General features: G+C 36.6%; 1 protein-coding gene across 1 annotated transcript; it reads left to right on the top strand.

Moving 5' to 3' along the window:
- Positions 1-1,832: 1,832 nt before the first annotated feature.
- On the top strand, positions 1,833-21,837 carry LOC149019118 (phospholipase A(1) LCAT3-like). The gene is made up of 11 exons (XM_089153187.1): positions 1,833-2,297; positions 2,404-2,495; positions 4,035-4,162; positions 4,332-4,467; positions 4,649-4,700; positions 5,121-5,221; positions 15,651-15,833; positions 18,680-18,837; positions 20,094-20,148; positions 20,482-20,535; positions 21,184-21,837. The coding sequence occupies exons 1-11, from the start codon at positions 2,072-2,074 to the stop codon at positions 21,391-21,393; spliced, it is 1,395 nt and encodes a 464-aa protein (XP_089009313.1). The 5' UTR covers positions 1,833-2,071; the 3' UTR covers positions 21,394-21,837.
- Positions 21,838-22,845: the final 1,008 nt, after the last annotated feature.

Consider the following 22,845-nt stretch of genomic DNA (forward strand, 5'->3'; position numbering starts at 1 on the left):
ACTCTATGGAGTCATGGTTCATAAAATTAATTGTTTGATTAACTTGAATCTGTGGTTCGGAGAGTTTCATTAAGGTACTTTTGTGAATGCACAAACATTTAGCGCTCTGGATTTCACATCGTACCTATAAATCTATAGATTCACGTTTTTAGTGTAAAAATGTGAATCTTTAAATTTCATAAATCGAGGAATTTATACAACTAAACGGATATAAATTTTCCATTTATGAATCTAAAGACTTGAAAATTTTGAATTCATCTAACTCTAATTAAGGGGGAAAATTGACAAACTCGTAAAGTAACTAGAATATGATACAAGTCGACTTTTTGATTCAATTTTTTGTTTTTAATGGCAATTTCAAAACCACAATAGATTTTTTTTTGGGTATATAAAGAGGGGATTTAGTAGTGGCGACCTTGCGCCCCTAGCTTATGTTTGGACTGTCAAGTTCAACCTATGCAAGCAGTAACCATATGAACTACAAGCACAAGTATTAGCCACTGTCAACATAGCCCCCACCAAAGGCCTAGTAAAGTCTATAGAAGTTAGTAGTGGTTTCTCCATGGCCAGGTCAAAGATCACACAAACGAAAAACAAAGTAATAGAGAGAGGTCGAGAACCCGAGACATGGGGGTACCAAACTGCATAGAAGTGAGCTTGAAAGAAATAGAAAAAAGCTATCATTACTTAACCTTAACAATTTACCCAAAACGAATGATATATAATTTGGGATATCGGGGGTGGAACATAATCGAAAAAATTCAAGGGATGTAAACTTAATAATGTACAAAATCAAGGAGTATTATATGTAATTTGCTTCAAAAAGTAATAAAATAAATAACTCCATCTTAAAAAATCCAACCTAACTTGTTAGTTGTTTACCTAAAAAGTCCATAACAGCATAAATTTCAATTGTCATTCCATCTACACTTCGAGGGTTGAATAAAAAATTTCCAACTAATGGACTATCCACCAAGTAAGATGAACCAACAAAAAATAAAAACAAGAAGAAACTACACATGTTTTTTGAATTTGTAAACATCACACTTCGTTTTTTTTTTATTTTTTTAAAAAAAAACCCCACAAAAAATGACTTTACCCTTCAATTTATGTTTTAAAAAGAAAATAAGACTATCTTAAGATTGATATAGTTTGAAAACCACAATAGATGTTATCATTAGTTTTTTTTTTTTTTTTTTGGGTAAAAAAAGAGAGGGGATTTGTCTGCAAGCAGTTAGACTTTCAATTTTGACCTATGCAAATATTAGCCTTGTGAACTACCAGTGCAAGCATTAGTCCAATCAGCATAGGAGCCCCGGAGACCTAATAATGTCTACAGAAGTTGCTAGTGATCTTTCATATTTAGGTAAAAGCGTACACAATTGTTCAATATAAGAAATAGAGGAGCAGACTGCAGAGGGAGTTTAAGAACCCAAATCATGGGTGCTATCAAATTGCACGAGAGTGAGTTGGGAGAAACAGAGGATTCTGTGATTCCTAAATCCTAATAATTTACCAAAAAAAGTTTACCTATTAAAAAAATCGAAGGTAGGATTGATATTTAATTTGAAATATGGGGTTTAAACATAATTAAAAAAAATTCAAGGGATGTAAACTTAATAATGTACAAAACCAAGGGGTATTATATGTAATTTGCTCTAAAAGTGATAAAATAATTAACTCAATCTTACGTGTCGTGATTAAATTTCCATTCTACTTGGATTTCTCCCAAGCTTTATGGGTATATGCCACGTAAGATCCCAAAAGATGCCTTTTTCAGTTTTCTCATCTGCCAGTCTTCACACTACTGTTCCTTCAAACCTTGTCTTCGTCGTCTCGATTCTCGAACCCAAACATCGCTTCAGAGATTGGTAAAGAATCAAGAATACGTGAGAATTCAAAAGTCGCTGTTCGTGCACTGCGCATCCCTGCGCATCGTAGTAGCTTCTTCTACAAATTAATTTAAATGCTCCCTCCTTATCCACAGTTGCTTCTTCTGTCCCTATTAAATTTCGTTGCAAACTCTGCAGAGCACTGAGGAACTTGGACAGGAACGTTTCAGAAGCTCAAAATGATCGGAGATTGTTGCCTGTTTCCGTTCTTCCGGCGCCGGAAAACTGAACCGTGTGACGATGAAGTTGATCTTGATCCTGTACTTCTCATCGCTGGTGTTGGTGGTACCATTTTGAATTCGAAGAACAAGAGGTTTGGGTACCAGATTAGGGTTTGGGTTCGCATATTGTTAGCTGATTTGGAGTTCAAGAGGAAGCTCTGGTCAATCTATAATCCTGAAACAGGTTCCTAAAACTTAAACTCGTCGAAAAATCGTTCGTGCTTGTTGTTGTTCTTCTTGTTTGGAGTTTAGTTCCTCGAATTTTGACTATAGAGAGTGTGGTTTTCTAGGTTATACTGAGTTGTTGGATGACGGGAGTGAACTTGTAGTGCCTGAGGATGACTACGGACTGTATGCGATTGATATTTTAGACTCTTCATGGGTAAGTTTGATCCTTCAGTAAACAACAATGTATTGAAAATATTCCATATATGTTAGTTTATATGGGTTTCTTGTGTCTGCTTGCAAGATCTATTAAGGTAACATGGCCGGAAATGTCTGTGTCTACTACCTTCAACTTGAAGACTCCGGCTTAAAAGAAAGTGTGAGAGAGAGAGAGGGGTGGGGGTTGTAGAGGGTAGATGCTTTTCTTTCTTCAAGATCCTAGACCAATGCATTCCTGCAGACCACCTTCCGAAAAGTGTTTTTATAATATTGGATGATAATGTCATGATGATCACCTTACTAGATAAGAAGAAGATGGATCAATTTTACCGAGTAATTTTTTTCAGCATTCAATTCATTGCTAAATAGGGTATTTATGAGGATCTACTTGACTTGTATATTTGAGTTGGATCTCTTCAGCTTGTCTGGAAAACTGACGTGGAGAAAGTTTCTTGGATTATTGACGGGCAGTTAGCCAGCAGAGGATTTTATCCTCATTCGTTACTTTTAGGTTCTGTTCTGACATCAAAATGCAGAATTTATTTCATTAATTTTACATAGTTAATACTGCAATTTCGGTCTCATATTGCTGTGTATGGAATTTACTTATATAGAAGTTATTATACTAAGAAAATTTAATAAATTTCAGGTTTAATAAGAAAATTTTTGTCTAAAAGATGGAAAAATCTTGTTGTAACCATACCCTTTCTGTGTAATACATTTTTTCTTTCAATGAGAATAAAATCCTGTCATTTCACAAATGTATTCGTAAAACATTTGCTGTTCTTGAGAATGGCATAATATTAAGTTGTTCACAAATTATTTTGAAATCCTCCCCTCCTACCACAACTCTCCCCCCTCCAATTAGAGTTAAGTAGCCTTTAGAACAAAACAAGGGGCAATAAAAAGGATTCTACAACATTTGGGTTCACCACTCTGGTGACAACAAGATGCACCTGTAAAAGATTAAACACTAACTAGTTAATTCTCATGGTTCTTTATCTCATGATAAAGGACATCTTTTTTTTTTGGATGAATAAATAATTATATTAAATAAACAAGGAAACCATAAAGGTCATCTTCTTCTTCCATTTCCTTGAAAAACCTTCTGCAAATTGCGCATCCTGCTTATCTATTATCCTGAACATTAGTCACCTTCAATTTTATAATGTTGAAAATTTTAAAAATAGTTATCTGCCTGCCAACACAATCTAGGTTGTTTTAGCCCGTATTTGCTTTGTGCGTAGACTGTATGGTTCCACTTCAAGTTGTACCAGCTTCCTAGGCTTTATATCAAAGTTTAACCACTTGACTACCAATTGTCTGTGTTTCATTCTTTGAAGTGGTCCAAGCTCAATGTTTACCATCCACAGTTTTTGATACTTGTTTTACACACATAGGCAAGATGAATAAAATGTCATGGCTATGTGAAAGATTCCAGCTATTTTTGTCTCTTTAAGCTATTGGTGCCCTTGTGATTAACTCTTTAATGTTTTTCTTTTTATTTCTCTGATATAATCTTTGCTTGATGTTTCAGTGGGCAAAGGGTTTTCATTTGTCAGATGTATATCAGTTTCATGATATGATTGATATGCTTATTAGATGTGGGTACAAGAAGGGAAGCACATTGTTTGGACATGGTTATGACTTCCGTCAAAGCAATAGGTAATTAATCATGAAGTATTTAGCTTTTGAAATTTGAGTTACGCTATTCAGGTAATTTCATCGTCCAATTAATTGCTAAGTTAGTGTTGTGACTGATGCCCTTTCATAATTATTTCTTGTAAGAAAACTGCTCAATAACTGAGCTTCAGAATGGTTATCACGTTGGCAGAATTGACAAAGCAATGGATGGTCTAAAAGCAAAACTGGCTGCAATCTACAAATCTTCTGGGGGGCGAAAAGTGAATATCATTTCACATTCAATGGGTGGATTGCTTGTGTCTTGTTTCATGTCACTCCACAATGACGTGAGCATTTTCTTCCCTCAACCACCCCCTGAAACCCCCTCCCCTCCCAAAAAAGGGGGGGGGGGGCGCTTTGAATTGTTGTCTTGTGCACAAGGTTGTGTGATATGTATTTAGAAATAAAGTACATATGTTCCTTGAGAATTGAGAGGCTAGATGTATAATGTGATTCTTAAATTTACAGGTTTTTGAGAAGTATGTCAATAAATGGATTTGCATTGGATGTCCATTTCAAGGTATTTCCTTTTCATTCAACTTTTTGGAACATGTCATCCTAGAACACGGTCCTGCCACACTTTTGTGCGAACCATGAAAAGGGGGTTACAAAATGTTCTCAAACTGAAATTATTAGCACTCTGAGGAGTGCAACACACATTTTGACTGAGCTATTTTCTAGAGTATAAAGTCATGCTGCATTCAAGCATGTTATGAACAATGAATTCCTCTTCACACAGATACACATACATATATGGAATAAAATAATTTAGGAATCAAGAAAAGATTCAAAAGAGTTACAATTATATGCATGGAAAAGTAGTCATTATAAATTTGTAATTATGTATAGTGCTTAAGATGTAATACTTCTCCGGATGTGAAATAGTATACCTACATGTCACTGGGAGGTTGAGTTTCGTGTCTTCTATTATGTGTGACAGGTGCACCAGGATGCATCAATGATACTCTTCTGACAGGACTGCAGTTTGTCTATGGCCTTGAAAGCTACTTCTTTGTATCCAGATGGACAATGCATCAGCTGGTAAATTCTTGAGTTGGGATATTCACTCTTGGGGCTAGTATGAACATAAGGAATCATAAGAAATGATCAATGTAGATTTATTGACACATAGGATAATCATGACATGCTGATTCATTTCTCCAATCTTTCAACTTATGATGAAAGTTGCCCTATCCTCATTGTTTGATATCACAATGTTCCTTCTGTTGCTTCTTTTGCAAGACCAATGGTGAACCTTGGTTTGATTGTCGAAGATCTGCAGTTTGCTCTCAAGCACAATACAAGAATTTGAGTCAGGAGCATTTCTATTTTATGGTTTAGTTTTTTGACACATATAAGATAATCATGACATGCCGGCTCATTTCTCCAATCTTTCAAATTATGATGAAAGTTGCCCTGTCCTCATTGTTTGATATCACAATGTTCCTTTTGTTGCTTCTTTTGCAAGACCAATGATGAACTTTGGTTCGATTATCGAAGATCTGCAGTTTGCTCTCAAGCACATTGCAAGAATTTGAGTCAAGAGCATGTCTATTTTATGGTTTAGTCTTTCAGGAACAGCCAAAGAGAGTTAAAATACAGTCACTAGGAACATAACCTTCCACTTACTCCCCCCTCCAATATTAGAATTTTTTTCTTCCAGAAATGCAGTTGGTAGACCTAGTTTGAAGATGCATTGTAGAATATATTAGGCCAATTAAAGGAGCTGCATCAAACCCTGGAAAAGATATAACCAAAAAGTACTAGGGGCCTTTATCGTACGTTACAATTTATATATGGGCTGTTCAATGCTAAAACACTTTAGTTCTTTACATTTAGGTGCCCCAGGAGTAAGTAGATCTCCTGCTCAAGTTGGAACTCCTTAAGCTGGTTCAGTTCTGGAAAGTCCATTGATTCTTTTCATCCCATTGGTACCTAAAACTGAGTGTACTTGGAAGCTTTTGTCAATGAGCCTCAAAATTTATTAATCTGATCTTAACGAGTTCAAGAAGATTCCTTGTCTTAATCGATTTTATTTTCAATGCCCTAAAGTGAGGTTTGAGACCCTACCTCATGGTCAAGGGGAAGTGTAAGGAGATTTACTTACGTATTTTCTTTCGCTTCAAACTCACTTTGTAGGGAAATTTGATCTTGCTTGAAAACATTAACTGTTGTCATGCAACTCAGGAGAGTTGTTTACTGAAATAGCTGATATTAGGGATTATTTCCATTGATCACATCAGCTGCAATGTGGAAAAAGTTTGATAGTCAGCTGAAGGATCAAGGGGATTAGAAGAAGAGGGCGCACTTGCTATTTGAATCTTCAAATCCTGCTGTTGCTGTTCCAAGTTTGTCTGGATTATTTGAAGGTTCATAAAATGCAGAGCCTTCCACTAATTCAGGTTTCTAAGATTTCACCATTGAATTTGCGGGACTGTATGAGAACTTTCTACTCAGGAAGAAAAAGAAAAGTTGGGGGTTGGAGAGGATGGAAATTGTTTGAATAGTTAGCTTAGAGGAAACTATCCAAAACAATATCCTGTTGTTAAAGCCTCTTCAAATAGGTTCCTTGGCAGAATACTGTAACTATCACCTATTAGTTGACACTGTTTTGTGTCTTGGTTATATCAAGGGTAGTTTGGGTATCATGCTTTATCTGCTTCCTTCTTATTTCCCTTGTGCCTTTTAAGTCGATATATATTGGATGGAATTGAAGCTGCAACACTAAGTGGAATATTCCCAAGGTTACACAGACACATCAATTCTTACCATTCTTCTTTTTTGTCTCTTTCCTCTTTTATTATTACTTACATCGAATGAAAGCAAGGACTGCTACAACTTTCCTAGTTTCTTGGTTCCTCTCTTTCAACGTTTCGATCATCATTGGTTAATTAATTTTAGTTGAAGTTCTGAAAGGGGTGCAACATCCTATGATCTATTTTTGGACTGTTTTTAGACTACTTCATGACTGAAGACTGAAAATTGAGTTTTCTTTGCTGGTAGTGATTGATCTACAGAGTGATGATGCCTTGAGAGCTAGGAAATCAAGTTTTGTCAAGTTTTTGGATTGATTTTTGTGGCTAAAGTTGTAGATTGACTTTGTTAGGTTCTCGGCAATGTTTGGAATGACTTTTCTAGCAGTCACTGGAATCAATTTTTATCAGGGTATTGCAGATCAATTTTCCAAAAAAATGGTTGGAGATGATTATCATTTAGTTAAATGTTGGATCAAGCTTGCTTTAGGCTCTTGTGGTCAAGCATCGACCTTTCAAGGTTTTGAAATTGACTTTAATTCTTCAGGATCTTGGCTATTTCTTTGAATCTTTGGCATGCATTGCAACTGCATTCCATTTTGTGCTTTTGAAAAGTTTGAATCATTAAATGATGTCATTGGTGAGATTGTATCTTCATCATCCGAAGGTATTACTGAGAACTGAGAAGTTAGAAGAAATCATCTACTTTCCACAATGAAGTAGATTCTCAGGTTAGTGTTGATTGGTTGTGTCCAATGGGACCTCTTGATCAAAGTTAAACGAGATTGTGAAATGTTGTGAGGATGCACATATTTTAGGACAGTTGCTGAACTCTATGGAAAACTAATAAATTGTCAATTTAGTGACCCATATTGATGCATTGAATGAGTTGTAGGATAATCTGAACATTTATATTCTGGGCAGCATACTTGTCTCGTATCTGTGAGCTGTTGACAGAGCAATGAACTTTGGTGAGTAGAAAGATTAGGAAAAAAGTCTCCAACCCTAGGAGCTTCCTCTTCAAAGTATTTGGGAAGAATGACGAACTTGATGTGTGCAACATCGCAATCATAATCAATATTATTTTTCTTGGTATATATATATATATATATATATATTGTCAACTTCTTCACCTTCCTTTTCATCTTCCATTTAAAGAATCTTCGTTGATGAACCAAACATCGAACATGAGAGCTATGGATCACTGTATTGTCCTCATCATCAGCAATCTATTCCTTAACCCTCGTCCTGAGAAGGAAGTCCAACATATGACCATATCCGGATTGGCTTCAATTGCTGCCATGATATCATTCTCTGAGCAGTGGATTTAGAAGTTAGCAAACTGTATTTGATCGCACATTAGTTCTAATAAACTGCCGGATCATGTCAGTAATCTGGTTGAGAATATTTGTTAGGTTAGAATTTATTCAACTGGGTTTAGCCATAGTTGTGAACCCAAAATAAATAGGATCCTAGATCAGTCCCTGCAACAAATCAGAATCTTCAATTGATCGCAGGGAGGTGATACACAACTAGAACTGAGAAACTATGATAACAAGGAAGAAGTAAGAAAGATATAAGGTATAACCATGGATCGATGTTTCGGTTTCGAGTCCAGTTTCAACCTGGCCAAAAACCGAAATTTCCAGGTTTTGACCAAAATTTCGGTTGAAACCTGGTACCTTTTTGTTGAAGTTCTGATCTAGGTTTTGGGCCTTATATGACCTCCAAATGATCTGAATTCTTGCTTCTTACCTATTTAAAGCATAATAAACACAATTGAACTAGTACTTTACCAACAAAACCACTGAAAAGTCATCATTCAAGTATACTATCAAATGACTGGTTCTGAGCGAGAAGTACTGTATTGAAACTGACAACTTACAAAGTTCAACTTTCAATTGCATAGACAAGTATACAACACATGAGCAAAAGTGCTAGGTCTAATACAAGTGTCCCCTCTGCTCCTCATACCAACCACAATACATATTCCATGTCATATGGTGCCGATGTCGAGTTAGTTGACAACTGCAACTCAATATGTCACGTCATCCACAATGCTAAGATATCTTGATGGAGGAAATACGTAATTTGGATAGGGAATTCCTAATGGAGGGGTTGGTGGTTGTGGTTCAATGTTGAAGATTTACTGCACGAATGTGCGTGTCCCCGAGGTAGGATCGGCATAAGCGGCACCTTGGTACCCATATACTTCCCTATTAGACCTGGATAATACATTCTAGTGTGTCCCTCTAGTGTCTAATAGCGGGGATACCATAAGGTCCATAACCAAAAGCAGTAGTACCAACACTCTTAATAGCACTAACGTATGACTGAGAATCTGTGGGTCTACACCATCCTAATCCTCTAGCGGTGGAGCCTCTAGAATCACCTAAGCTCATGGATTCTGTAGACCCCACCAAGCTCCTCGCATCAATTGGACAATAAGACCGATATGATGATGTGTCCTCCGACTCCGTGTCATCCTCATCCACATAATATCATATTTATGCTTTTCTCCCTTCCCCTTCTTGGTATATGTTGAAGCAACATGACCTCGAGAGTCAAGATGCATCTCCAACATGATCCCAATCATGTGTCGGATGGGTGAAATGACTCTCACTCGTGAATCTCAGTGGTCCTTCCCCCCATCCCTGACTCTCAACTGGTGGTGGTGCTTTCTCTCCAGGATGAGCCGAATCCTAATCAGGAGGTCCACCATCATCATCATCCCCTCCATCATCTCCATCACCTTCATTATTATCATCATCATCCTGAGCGGGTGCTTGTGTACATCATCCTCGGAGTTTGACCACACAATTAAAATTCTCACCTTGGGTGGATGCATTGGGGTGTGGCATGAATGGATGTGCGGGTGCTACATGTGCACTCCTCTCATGGGCCAAGAAGACCACATCAGCCCCCATTTGCTTTGCAATATGTCTATTGGGACAACCTCCCTCCTCATACAGAAACTTATTTAATGGGTTCTCATCATCATCCTTCACTTAAAGATGTCGGCCAACTCGATCATGTTATTCTCTTTGTCCATCCTTTGTTTATTATGATCCTCCCTCCGTCTCATATTACAATGCACGTAGACAAGGTCCTTTAGACGCAACCAACTGGCGCCTCTTTGAGTGGATGAGGTTGAAGGTGCTCCAAATCCGCCCACACCCAGTTATAGAACATGTTTGTGAGAGCACTTTACATGCAATCATAGACAAGTGGGGTGAGTTGTGACCATATTGCAACCACCATACAATTGCAACAAACATATGGAATTCAATTAGTAAGGCCATAGACTTGGTGTTACGGTGTTAATACTTAAGTAACTAATTAAAAGATAGAAATAAACATATAATGAATTAACCTTCCATTAGGGGTGGTTTTCCATCCCGATATGGCCACAGAGTGACCAAAACTCCCAGTAGCATCCTTAAATGCCTTCATCTAATATAAAGTAAAAACAATAACTTGATTAATAACTTAGTATGAAACTATAAAGTATGAATTATGAATTATGAAATCACAACCTCACCTCCATATTGATGATTATCTATCTAGATGGATCTGGTTCCATCTTCTCCAACAATTTGGACGACATCTATCAAGTCTTGCCTCATCCCAAGCATGTCTTTGTAGTGGTACTTGGGATTTAGATAGTATGCTGAGTAACAAGTGACAAGAATAAGAGGGAATAATGTGATAATAAAATAAAAATCAAATCCACCACTAGACTTAATAACTCACCGGCCTTATGCAGTGGATACTGCAACTGCTTCTCCATCTGTTTTGAATGATGTTAAGGATTTTCTTGTTGCCTTGTTGGTAGATTTGAGTAACCTGCTTCTTCATCTTATCTATTGTAACCCATATGTGTGGTAAAGTTGATCTACCATCCTCAAAACATACACCATAGGCTCAAGCATCTTCCCAACAATCCTCACATTATTCCAAAAGGAGTCACTCAGTATGGTATTCTGTGCTCTCCTCCCTCCTATGTTTGAAGAATCCTCCTAGTTAAACCGCTCCTCCGATGCAAACATGGTCCTAAGGCCAACCTTCTTGCTTTCAAAGCTCGATAGTGCAATCCAATTGGTTGCACATCTGGTTATACTTGGCCTCACCAAGACACCCTCACACCATTCCCTCATTGTCGGTAGTGCATTGATATGGTTATAAATGAAGGTGCTAACATGTCGGGCTTGCTCCAACACTTTCTTCATAATATTGCATTGATCCATGTCCTTCAACATTTAGGTTAATGTAATGACCAACACATAGAGTCCAAAAGAGCTTATATTTATCCAGAAAAGCATGTCCAAAAGAGTTTTAGTAAAAGTTTAAAAGCTAAAAGCAATGAAACATCAAGTAAGCATATGTATTTAAATTTTAAAAGGAGCACTAGAAGTAGTTTTATGTTTTGATACCTGGGGTACTCCATCATCTTCAACCCGACTTTCTTTAAGTTGGAGCCATTATTTGTCACAATCTAGACTACATTTTCCTCTCCAACCTCCCTTACCACTTGCTCCAACAATTTATAAATGTATTTTGCATCCTTCCTTCTACCCGGAGGCATCCACTTGAGGAACATTGTCTTCCAATCACGGTTCAACATGAAATTGATGATGGACTATTTAGTGGGACCAATCCAACCATTACACATAACAGTCTCCCCATAGTGAGCCCACATAAGCTTTAATCCCTCTATGTAGTCATTGGGATCTTGTTTATGCTTAGGCAGGTAGACATTGTAGATCTTATGTGGGGTGTGCCCCTGTATATCACTCCCAGCCCTGCCTCTCTTCTCAATCATATCCCTGTATTAGGGACCTTGGGTTGCATGTGCTGTTGGAGAAAGTTAACCCCACTTTCTCCTTCAAACTCTAAGTGCTTTAGCTTCTTTTGCTTGGGCCTTGCCTTCCTAAATAAGGCCGGATTGATACAAAGAATTTCAATATCAGGATCTGTAGCATGTGCTAATGAAGCTTGGCGTTGTGTTGGGGCCCGTGGGGCCCATGAGATATGAATCTCCTTTGTCACATTCTAACTCCTCATAAGGCCTTGGGAGTTGCCTCCCATACCTGCTTCCTCTCCAGAAGACCCAAAACCTGTAGCCCTCTGCTGCCTTCTCATATCATTTTTCCTTGCTTGTTCCCTACTCATCATCATTGCTCTCCTCATCTGTATTGCCTCTAGGTCAGGAACGGTTCCATACTCAATTTGCTCATCTGAATCAAAATCATGCTCTTCTAGCTCTGGGAGGTCATCTAAACAAGCATCCTCAAACTCCCTATATAATCTCTTCTCTTTCCTTTTTTGCTTTCCACCAGCTAAGTACGAGACCATTGCCTTCTTAATCTTTAAGGGCTTTTTGGGGCATCTTGTTACATTCCTATCTCCTCTAGCTAGATTAACCTTCAATCTAGTGGCCCCACCTCCTCCTATTTGTTTCTTATAATAATTACAATCACTCTTCTTTGTATCAGTTGTCAGTGGCCTCTTGTGATGCCAAGTTATGTCTGACATCTTTCAAAGAGAGTGACTGATACAATAAGTACACATTAAGTATCTTAAAAAGTATTACAATAGCTCCAAAAATCATGGAAGAAAATTCAACCAAAATTGTCGAAATGTCTGCGTTTTTCAAAAATGAAATGAAATTCCAATTATTTCGGAAAAGTGTCAAATTTCGATCGAAATTTCTGAGATTTCGACCATTTTAGGAGTTTTGACCGAAATTTCGACAATTTCCACCGAAATTTCGACAATTTCCACCGAAATTTCGACAATTTCAACATTCCAATTTAGTTTTTGTTGATTTCTGTCCCATTTTCACCTAATTTCCATGACTCCTTTGCCTTCAAACACATCTTTTGCTCATTTTTTGCCTCCAAACACCTCCTAAGACACAACAACTACAAAGGAAACTCCGGCAACAATAGTGTGAAGCATGAGCATTGAGCCATACCCAATAGTTCCAAACTTCCCCTTGTTAATTTTTGTTTTGTTCATGCCTTATATGATCTTGTATTGCCTTGAAATTAATATATGTTTAGCCTATGACTATGATCTATGATTGTGTTTTGTTAAACTTATTTTTTTATTATTTGCTACCATTTTTTCATTTTTTGATTTTAATAATTATTTTATAAAATGATGTATTTTTATTTATGTATATATGATACATAGGCTTCAATTTATTATATGTGAGACACTATCATTTGATCTAGTTGGTCATTTTATTTTGTTGACTTGTTGTATATGTAACCATTCTACCAAACAATTGATGTATGTTGATGATTTTATACCTATATGCAATATAGTTTGCAGTTTTTGGAACTAGTCATTTGTTAGTATTCTTGAATGATAATTTTCATTGGGTTTTTTTTTGGCAAAATACTAGTTCCGTTGTGTTTATTATGCTTGAAATAGGTAGTATGCGAGAATCCAAATGATTTTGAGTTCATATGAAGCCTGAAATTGAAGTTCCAATTTTCAAAAAAAAATGTCCAGTTTTGACTGAAATTTCGGCCGAAACATCGAAATTTCGGCCTTTTGCAAGGTCAAAATTCTCGTTTTGGTCGAATTTTCTTCCTTGCCAAAAATTACATACAGGCTTCTATTAACATTCTCCTATTTTTAAATATAAAAAAAATTAATTTGTATTTTTTATTACTTAGATAATTTCAGAAAATTTCAAAAAATTTCAAAAAATTTCAAAAATTAACAATAATACTTGATTCAACACCGTTACAACATAGATCAAGTGATGATCTCTCATGTATATTAAGTTGAAGCTCAAAGATCATGTATACATACGTATTTTAGCAATATACCTAATTTAGAAGATATTTTCTTTTAAAAAAAATATAAATAATAAAAAGAACAAAAAGATAATTTTAACGATGCACAATCATAGATCAACACCCTAGACTAAGTTATATTAATTTGAAAGCAATCCAATTATCCAACTTGATTTGAGGCATGAGCAAAATAAAAATAAAAAAGGGAAAGTTTGGAAACTCACCTTGCAAGAATCTCAAAAAACCATCAATGGAGGAACAAATGTGGTGTCTGAAGGTAAAGGAGTTGTAGAAATTTACTTAATGGGGGAAGAGACCAACAAAAATAAGAAAAAATTGGAGGGGAGGGGGATGTCAAAATCTCAGTGCCAGAACCAAGGAACTTGCAGAACCTGCCAAATAACTTAGGTTCCGATCGAAAAATGTAGTTTTATAAAGGGGTTGGACCGAAACTGGTCGAACCAGGTGTTTCGACCAGTTTCAGTCGAAATATTATGTTGTATCACTTGAAATATGGTACCGAAACGAAATTTTGGAAGTTTCATTTCGAAATTTCGTTTTGAGATTTTGCAAGCATTTCAACCAAAATTTCAACTGTTTCAGTTGAACATTATTCCATGGGTATGACTAGAAGATTGTTACCCCAGCATAACCATCCTAGCATCTCACTGTTGTCTGCTCTGGTAGATTAATGAAAACAACCAAATTTTATTCAAATTTTGATTTCATATGCTTCCAAACAACTCTTTTTATAGACAGGCTGGTAGGGTTCAGAATTAACTGTGGAACTAATCTAGTGACATCCCCCAATACTCAACAACATTAGAGGATTTGATACGACTAAATAGTGAAATTCATATGGACCACTTATCTCATACATGGGCTTTCAAATAGGCTCATTACTACAGAAAACATGACAATTTTCATCACCCATATAACCTGTTAAGGAACTTACTCAACACATTAGACTAAGATTTATGTCAACCTTTCTCTTTCAAACTTAACTACTTGTGCTGGAACCTCACTTGACCTACATCAACCCTTCTCTTTCAATCCTAACTTCCAAATGACCCAAGTTCTCTTTTCCTTCGAAAATAGTTTTGAATTGAACTTTGAAAACTGAATTGCCAGTGATCATCTTACTTCAGTTTCTCTTTGCTGGGGTGAGCCCAAAGTGCCCCAAATTCAGGGATTTCATACCCTAAGGCCTCACTACCATTTGAGCAAACTGTTCAGGGCCTGAGCATACTCAGAGACGTTTCCACTATTCGAAATCTCCCATATTGTGCTTTTACACATCATTTTGATTTGTGATTCTATTGTTTCTAAAGTTCATGTATCCTAAATTCTTCACATCATTTCTGAAGCCACCAGTGTTATGTTTGTACTGTTTCTTTCTTGTTGGGTATTGTGTGCGCACTGTTTCACTTTTCCATCAAATGTTTTCCCGCAGCAACATGACCAACATAGATAGGTAAGAGTCTAAATGGCAGAATAAATGCATCATACAACCTTATTTATGAAATGAACCTGGGCCAGCCAACTCATCTCCGTTTGGATGTGTGATCAATTTTTGGTCTTGTATGTATTAAGTACATGATTCTTGAATAGCTTGCTATCTGTTGATTAAATTCCACATTACATCTTGGTATTTTCTGTGCCACTAATCTCTTATACATCTTGAACAATTAACAGATGGCATTTTGTTATTTTGGGAGATTTGCATTTGTACTAAAATAGCATAATCCATCCTCTTGTATGGCTGGTTAGATTCTACCAAAAAAAAAATGTATGGCTGGTTAGATGCCCACATTTCAATATATCCTGAATAATCAAATATGGCATTTTATTATTTCAGGAGATCTGCATTTGTACTAAAATAGCATAATCTTTACTGTTGTACAGCTAATTGAATGTCCATCTATCTATGAGATGTTGGCAAATCCGAATTTCAAGTGGAAGCAGCATCCTCTGATTCAGGTTTGGAGAAAGCAATCTGAAGATAAGGGAGATTCTTCGGTCAAACTGGAATCTTACGGCCCAAGTGAATGCATTTCTTTATTTGAGGAGGCACTGAGGAACAATGAGGTAAGCAGCGCAAGCCTTAAAGCTTCAATAGCAGCATCAACATTTTAATTTCTTGCTGCGAAGGTGTTGACTCGCCCTTTAATAATTAAATTTTTTCCGTGTTTCTAGTCAGCGAATTCGGTTGTTTTAGTTTGGTTTTATTGATTATCATTTCCACGCGTTCAGTATTGAAAGTGACTTTAGAATTGAAATTTTCCTAGCATACTTGTTGGTGCCTAAAATATTTCTTAAGTGGAATTAGTTTGCCAGTCAAATATTTCTGTACAAAGTTCCTTTGGCATTCTGGATCTTCCATGTTATATGTGATATTATTTTGTTAGGGACCTGGATTATACTGGTATTGCATTATGTGGGGCCCAGTTTAATTTTGGCCAAATTTTAGTTTAGTATGGGTTTGCTGAAATATAAGGCCCGAAAGTTGGGGGTTTTAGGGGTGCATGGAAATTAATATTTTATTTTGGTGGATCTCATGTATTGGAACTTGGAAGTATGTCCATCAAACTTGAACATTTAAATTAAATGTTAACTCATTTGATGAATTAGCATGGTTGGTATTGAGGCTGGATAATTGGTAGTTTATGACTAGGTACTGGTAGTTTATGACTAGGTACTGAGTCAGAAATCCTGTTTATATGGTCTGACACTATACCTTAGGTGTCATGGCATCTAATTGAGCAAGGTGTCGCCTTTTTTTTCTTCTTTTCTTTTGGGGGGGGGGGGGGGGGTGCGGGGGGAAGGGGTGCGGTAAGGCTACAATTTGTCATCCAGATGATGCCTTGACAAAAATGTTGTGCACGTAGAGACAGTGTCCGACAGCACCAGTTGGAATTTACATATTATGTGTATATTGACCTGGATAGTCTTAGAATTTTTCCTGTGAGTTACTGTTGGAGTAATTGAAATGAATTTCTCATAAGTAGTGGGATTGTTTTAGGCCTTTCCTTTATAGTGTTTGAGTCTGTTTTTGAGTCTTGCATGAAGTTTAGGGGGTTTCAGCTTTGCACACAATTTCGGTTGATGAGATTGAGAGAACAGACATAGTTTTGTGCTTTGCTTTGTAAGAGAGTGGTAAGATGCAGTTGATGAGAGACAAAAATATGGTGGAAGTGTGAGAGACCCCATAGAGTTGTATTGTAAGTTACTTAATAGTCTTATCATTCTTTTCTATTTTTTATTTTCTTCTTGATTCCGTTTCAATTTGATTTATTGTGTGATCTGCTCTAAGTTCTTCAATTGTTCCTAGCTTTGTCTAAGACTAAACCAGCATTAGTTTCAAGATGATCCTGCCTGGGGCTAGGTCCTTCGTTATCCAACTCTATGTTCTTTTTTTTTTTGGTTTTTTTTGGTGTTGGTAGAAGATCCAGCTCTATGTTACTCATGATCTTTTTTCTCCTCTCTGCCATTTTCGTTTTGTATTTCAAATACTTGATTATTCTATTTTCTTGTCTAAATTCTGGAAATCTGTTGTTTAGATCTGTTAATGTCAATCTTCAATTCTTAGCCAGATTTGGATTCAGATTTTGCTGTATCTACCATCAGATTAAAGGTGAGGTCTGAGCCATCCAGAGAAACATATCTGAATTCTGAAGAGTCACAAAAACAGATCCACAGCTATGTTTTGTCAAATTCCATCCTATCTCATTAGTGGGCCACTACCCAAAGGTCAAATCAGATCATCAGATATGATCTGTCTATATCATCACAATTGATAGGGGTACTTTGGCACATCTAAGAAAGTCACCAAATCTCCATACACAGAAGGTCGTCTCCCCACCCCCCACCCCCCCCCCCCCAAAAAAAAAAAAAAAAAAAAACTCTTCTCTTTCCCTTTTTTTTCCTTTCTATTCTATTGCCTGGGGAGGGAAGGTGTCGACCAGGAAGGTTGAACCCAAGACCTCTTGGCAATGGGCTTTTATGTGGGATAAACTATGAGGTGCCTAACTTATTTGACAAGCCCTTAACTGGTGCTGTTGCTCAAATTTTCTGGTTATATATTGCATATTTGAATTTCAGAAAACAGAATTATGCAAAATGAAATTTCAGAAATTATTGGAAGTCCCTCCCTCCCCCCCCAAAAGAAAAGAATGTTTGGCGGATGGGAATTTGAGGGAAATTATGCGACAATGGTGGAAAACAATTCAGTTTGGCCACCAGATTACAGTTGTTGCCAACTTGGGGTCCTTAATCCATCCCAGGGTTAACTTGGCTACTTCTGCCTTCCATGTGAGTGCTTTCCTTGTAATGATAATTACTAAATAAATTTATCACTGTTTGCAATAATTTTAAGCTGTACTTGTATAAAAACTGCTCCTAGGAAATAGAAGCACTTGCAAGGGTTTTACACTGGTTTGAGGCACTTGAGGGTCCTTCATGTATTGTTTTTTCTACCCAAATCCAAGCTGCACAATTACTGGACTATCCCATGTAGAGACTTTTGGAGATCAGTGTGCTAACGCTAATGCAGCATTTATTACCTATGTGAGGCATCTATTGGTGTATTCATTTGCTGTACTAGATCTTACGCTTCATATTTGGTCAGTGTTCACCAGTGAATTTCTTATTGGGGGTCCATGCCTGAAGAAGGATGGTGAGGCATCAGATAGGCAGCCAACACCCTCTTAGCTGAACCTTAATATAAGTATTGGATTTAAATAGAGTTGAGTGCTGAAAGTATAGTTGAGTCATAAAAATAAAGAAATTTTCGCTTTTAATGACAGTGGTACTAGACATGATTCCTTCGCATTTTTCTTGGGGCTTGGCAAGGCCTTCTGAGTAAAATACTGTGTTTGATACCACTCAGTATTTTCTGTGGTCTTACCTGCTTTTAATGTTCATTCCTGTTGCAGTTGAATTATGGTGGAAAGTCAGTAGCTCTACCATTCAATGTCAGTATATATAACTGGGCTTCTGAGACACGTGAAATCCTCAAGAAAGCTCGACTTCCAAGTGGTGTCAGTTTTTATAACATCTATGGAACATCGTCTGACACACCTTTTGATGTTTGGTATGTAACTAACTCAACTTATGAGGTGTACAGTTTACATGTGTCAGAACAGGACATGCTTTTCTGTGCAACAGGATTGAACCTGTTTAATTGGTTTGACATATTAGAAGATCACTACTTGGATGGTGGTCTGATTGGATTTCATTGAACCTATCAAGAGTAATGCATTTATCTGAGTTATGGCAGATGATTGAGTGGGGGGATATAATAAAAATATCCTGTAGCTCAGATGTTGACAGGCACAGCTGTTCTGGTCAATTTTGACAAGGGTGTGATGTAACATAATCTTATTTTCAACATAATAAATCCACATTCAATTTAATAAATCCACATGATTATGGGCTGTTTTTGGGCCTAAAACATGAAGGGCCCTATGGTTGCCGATCCTGGTCACATCAAAGACCCCAATCCTTATGCCAAATCTCTTTCTCAATGACATTTATCTTAAGTGTCAACATATGGAGTAGAATTTATATGAGTTTAGCTACTTTTACAGGCTAACAACTTCAGTTGACTAGTTCATTGTACAAGTGAACTAGGAAAAGGTTGAGAGCTCGAACATGTAGATATGCCTTTTAAAAGACATTAGTATAATCCAAATATGGTTGATCCCCCCCCCCCCCCCCTCTTCAAAAAAAAGAGAAGAAGAAGAAAAGAAGGCATGAGCTGAATGTATGTTAACAACTCTATCCTAGTTGCCCGCAGCTTGTCTTTCCTGTATCTTTAGAGTGTGAGATGTGACCTTCCAATACCGACCTTCAGCTTCCAGCCAGATCTAGTAATGCATTACCGGTGATATATCCAATCATTCTTGCCTTGATAGTGAATAATTCTTTCATATGTCAAATAGATTGTATATTGAAATGCTCACAAGTCATTCGCAGATTCTCAAACCAAGGTTGAACACATCCCTCTCAGATTCTGTAGATTTTCATTCCATTCTCAAAAAAAAAAAAAAAAAAAAAAAAAAAAAAAGAGCGTTTAGCAGAACTTTGAAGTAAATGAACTTTTTCATCGAATTTCTGATCAATAGCTTCAAATACACTGTCTGCCTTTCCATTGATTTCTTATTTATTACTTTTCTGATAGATTTCAAGGAAATTGTGGTTTAATTGTTAAGGTTCCTGCAAATTTCTTTCTAATGACAGCAATGTCACTGAAAATACTGCAACCCGAGTTACATGATTTACAGAAAGATATACATACAACCATGTTTTACCTAGTGAGTAACTGTGACATCTTTCTCTTTGATGCAGTTATGGTTCAGAGACCTCTCCTATAGGCGATTTGTCTGAGGTATGCCACACATTGGTAAGTAGACTGCATTCAGTGTATGCAAGAATTAGGCTATGGTAACCTACATGAGAATTATAGAATGAGGATTTTTGGACTCCCTGCCCTGTCATGTTTGAACTTCAAGTTGATAACATAGCATTATGACCAGCTTCTCTTGTGCTTTTGTTAAAAAAATGTGGATGTTGTTTTGATTGTCTAGTGATCCATATATATATGTAGCCACCAAATTATGCTGGCACCCTGAGGGCTGTGCATCTTCCCCCTATGATTGCTTAGTGGTCAAATGATATTTTGTTGATAGTCTCTTAAAATTGTTTTAGTTCTTATTGTTATTTTCTTTCTTTTCAGCCTCAGTATTCCTACGTGGATGGAGATGGAACTGTTCCTGCAGAGTCTGCTAAGGTGCTATATGTAATCCTTTCTTATTCTTTGTCTATTTCTTATTACTGTTTTAATGTTATCGAAGAAAAGTCTTGAGGAGCTCTTTTGTGTCCATTGGGCTAACTCTGCACAACACCTCTATGGTAGCAAGAATTTCCCAGCTCTGTAGCTCAGATGCATAAGTGGAAAGAAATAAGAGAACCCTTTTTCTAATGTAAAAAATTCTGAGAAATTTGTTGACAATAAGAAAATTCAGAAGATCACTTAGTCTTTTAACTTGTATCATTAGGGAGCACTACAAACTTTGAGGTATTAGGGAAAGTTGTGGAAACTATCATTTGCAAGGAAATGTAAGTTGGACAGGCTTGTTGTAGAAGCCAGAGTCATCATTTCTTGATATACGTGCTAGCATGTTCTACTGTAATTTTGATAGTGGATATATCCTGTATTTGGGCTCCAAAAGTGTATTAAATGATCTTAAATCTCACTTTGTTGTAATCAAAATTTTTTTTTGTCAACTGACATAGGTCCTGTAATAGTCAAGTTGATTATATCATCTGACAATCTCTTGGCTGGAGGTCTTAGCTTAGCTTATTTGAGGATTTGGTGATTGCTTGCATCCAGTTGATCACTTAATGATATAAGTAGTTTCTTTCTTCTTGATTACAGGCTGATGGTTTTGCAGCAGTGGAAAGGGTAGGAATTTGTGCTGATCATCGAGGACTGTTACGTGATAAAGCAACCTTTCAGCTAATCCAGAAGTGGCTGGGTGTACCCCTAAAGTCACGCAATAATGTAAAGACTTCCCGAGTAATGGATGAATTGTCAACCAAAGATACTTGTTTACAGAGAGACAAAGTGGCATGCCAACCTATTTGAATAGGGTTGGGAGTTGATTAGAATTTATCACTGAAGGTTTTCAAGATGCTAGGGAGTTCTGGAGTGAAACATATTTTCTGGTTGATACAAAATATTGATTGGGAATCAATCAAAAGTTCATTCTGGTCCTTCTTAAGCTTCTAGAGTGAGACGATTATTAGTAAAGTGCAGTTCTTATGTTGGAGCTCCTTAGGATATGTTAGAGTGGTCCAGTTGTCATTATTTTATTCATATTCATTTATAGATGTAGAAACTTGAATTAAATCCTCTTTGTTAAGAAACAAGAAAAATCAGTTGTTTCATACTGTTAGGATTTGGGGGTGGGGGTCTCTAAGAGCCTCGATTGTATATAATTATTTCACCAGCTACATGAATAAAAGTTAGTGTGTAATTGTAAATGAATCTTTCCCATGCACGTCTCTCTCTCTCTCTCTTAATCTTTTTGTAGGTTGCTTGAGCACGTAAGCATCATGTATCTTCTTATTGAAATAATGCATGATCATGTCAAATTTGTATTCATTTGAATGCTTGCAGATGGTTTTGCAGGAAGAATGGTTAAGGGAGGTTTCTTATGATTACAGAGAGACAATTAGGTCTATTCTCCATAAACCTTAAGTGGATGAATCAGTGGAACTCTAATTTTAAACAATTTAGCATAGATGCTAAAAGGTGGACAAAAGGTCACTTTTTGCTAAGTCATTTATATTAGATTAAAGTGAAAATATGTACAATGTAATTACTCTATGTTATACAATGAAACATACATACTCAACCCACAACATCAGTTGTACCCAATACACCCATCCTCACTGGTTTCACACACAATAAAAGAAGAAAACTAGAGACAAAATATACTCGATCCATTAGCACCACATCATACAAATAACTTTTGGGAAGCCACTCTTGGAATTCCACTCAACACCTATGGAAGAATCACAATGTATTGAATCATCATAGTTCCCATTTATTGTACAGTAGTGCACACCTACAAAAAGTAAAAAATAATCTCATAATATATTATCCAATTAATTGTTGGAGTTCCTCTCAACACCCATGGAAAAATCACAATATATTGAATCATCCTAGATCCCAATTACTGTACAGCTGTGCTGAGCCAACACATACAGAAAGCAAAAAAATAATCTCACAACATATTATACAAATTAGTAACAACATGTAGTTACAGAACCTAATAAGAGGTACATGAAAGAGACAAGTGATATTTCTAAACACTCCACCCCCCCCCCCCCAAAAAAAAACCCCAAAAAAAAAAAAAAAAAAGAAAAAGGGAAGAAGAAGAAATAAAGAAAGAAGAGAAAACAGAGGCAAGTGATATCATCAAGTTCATTTGATCAAACCCATTCGAATATAATCCATCATTTATGTTATAAATTATACTAAAATAAGGTTCATACTTGCGTAAGTCAGAATATTATAAATCTCTCAGCAATT

Source organism: Hakea prostrata, chromosome 4, assembly GCF_041222555.1.
Source record: "Hakea prostrata isolate BN-2017 chromosome 4, UWA_Hpros_2, whole genome shotgun sequence".
Classification (NCBI taxonomy): domain Eukaryota; kingdom Viridiplantae; phylum Streptophyta; class Magnoliopsida; order Proteales; family Proteaceae; genus Hakea; species Hakea prostrata.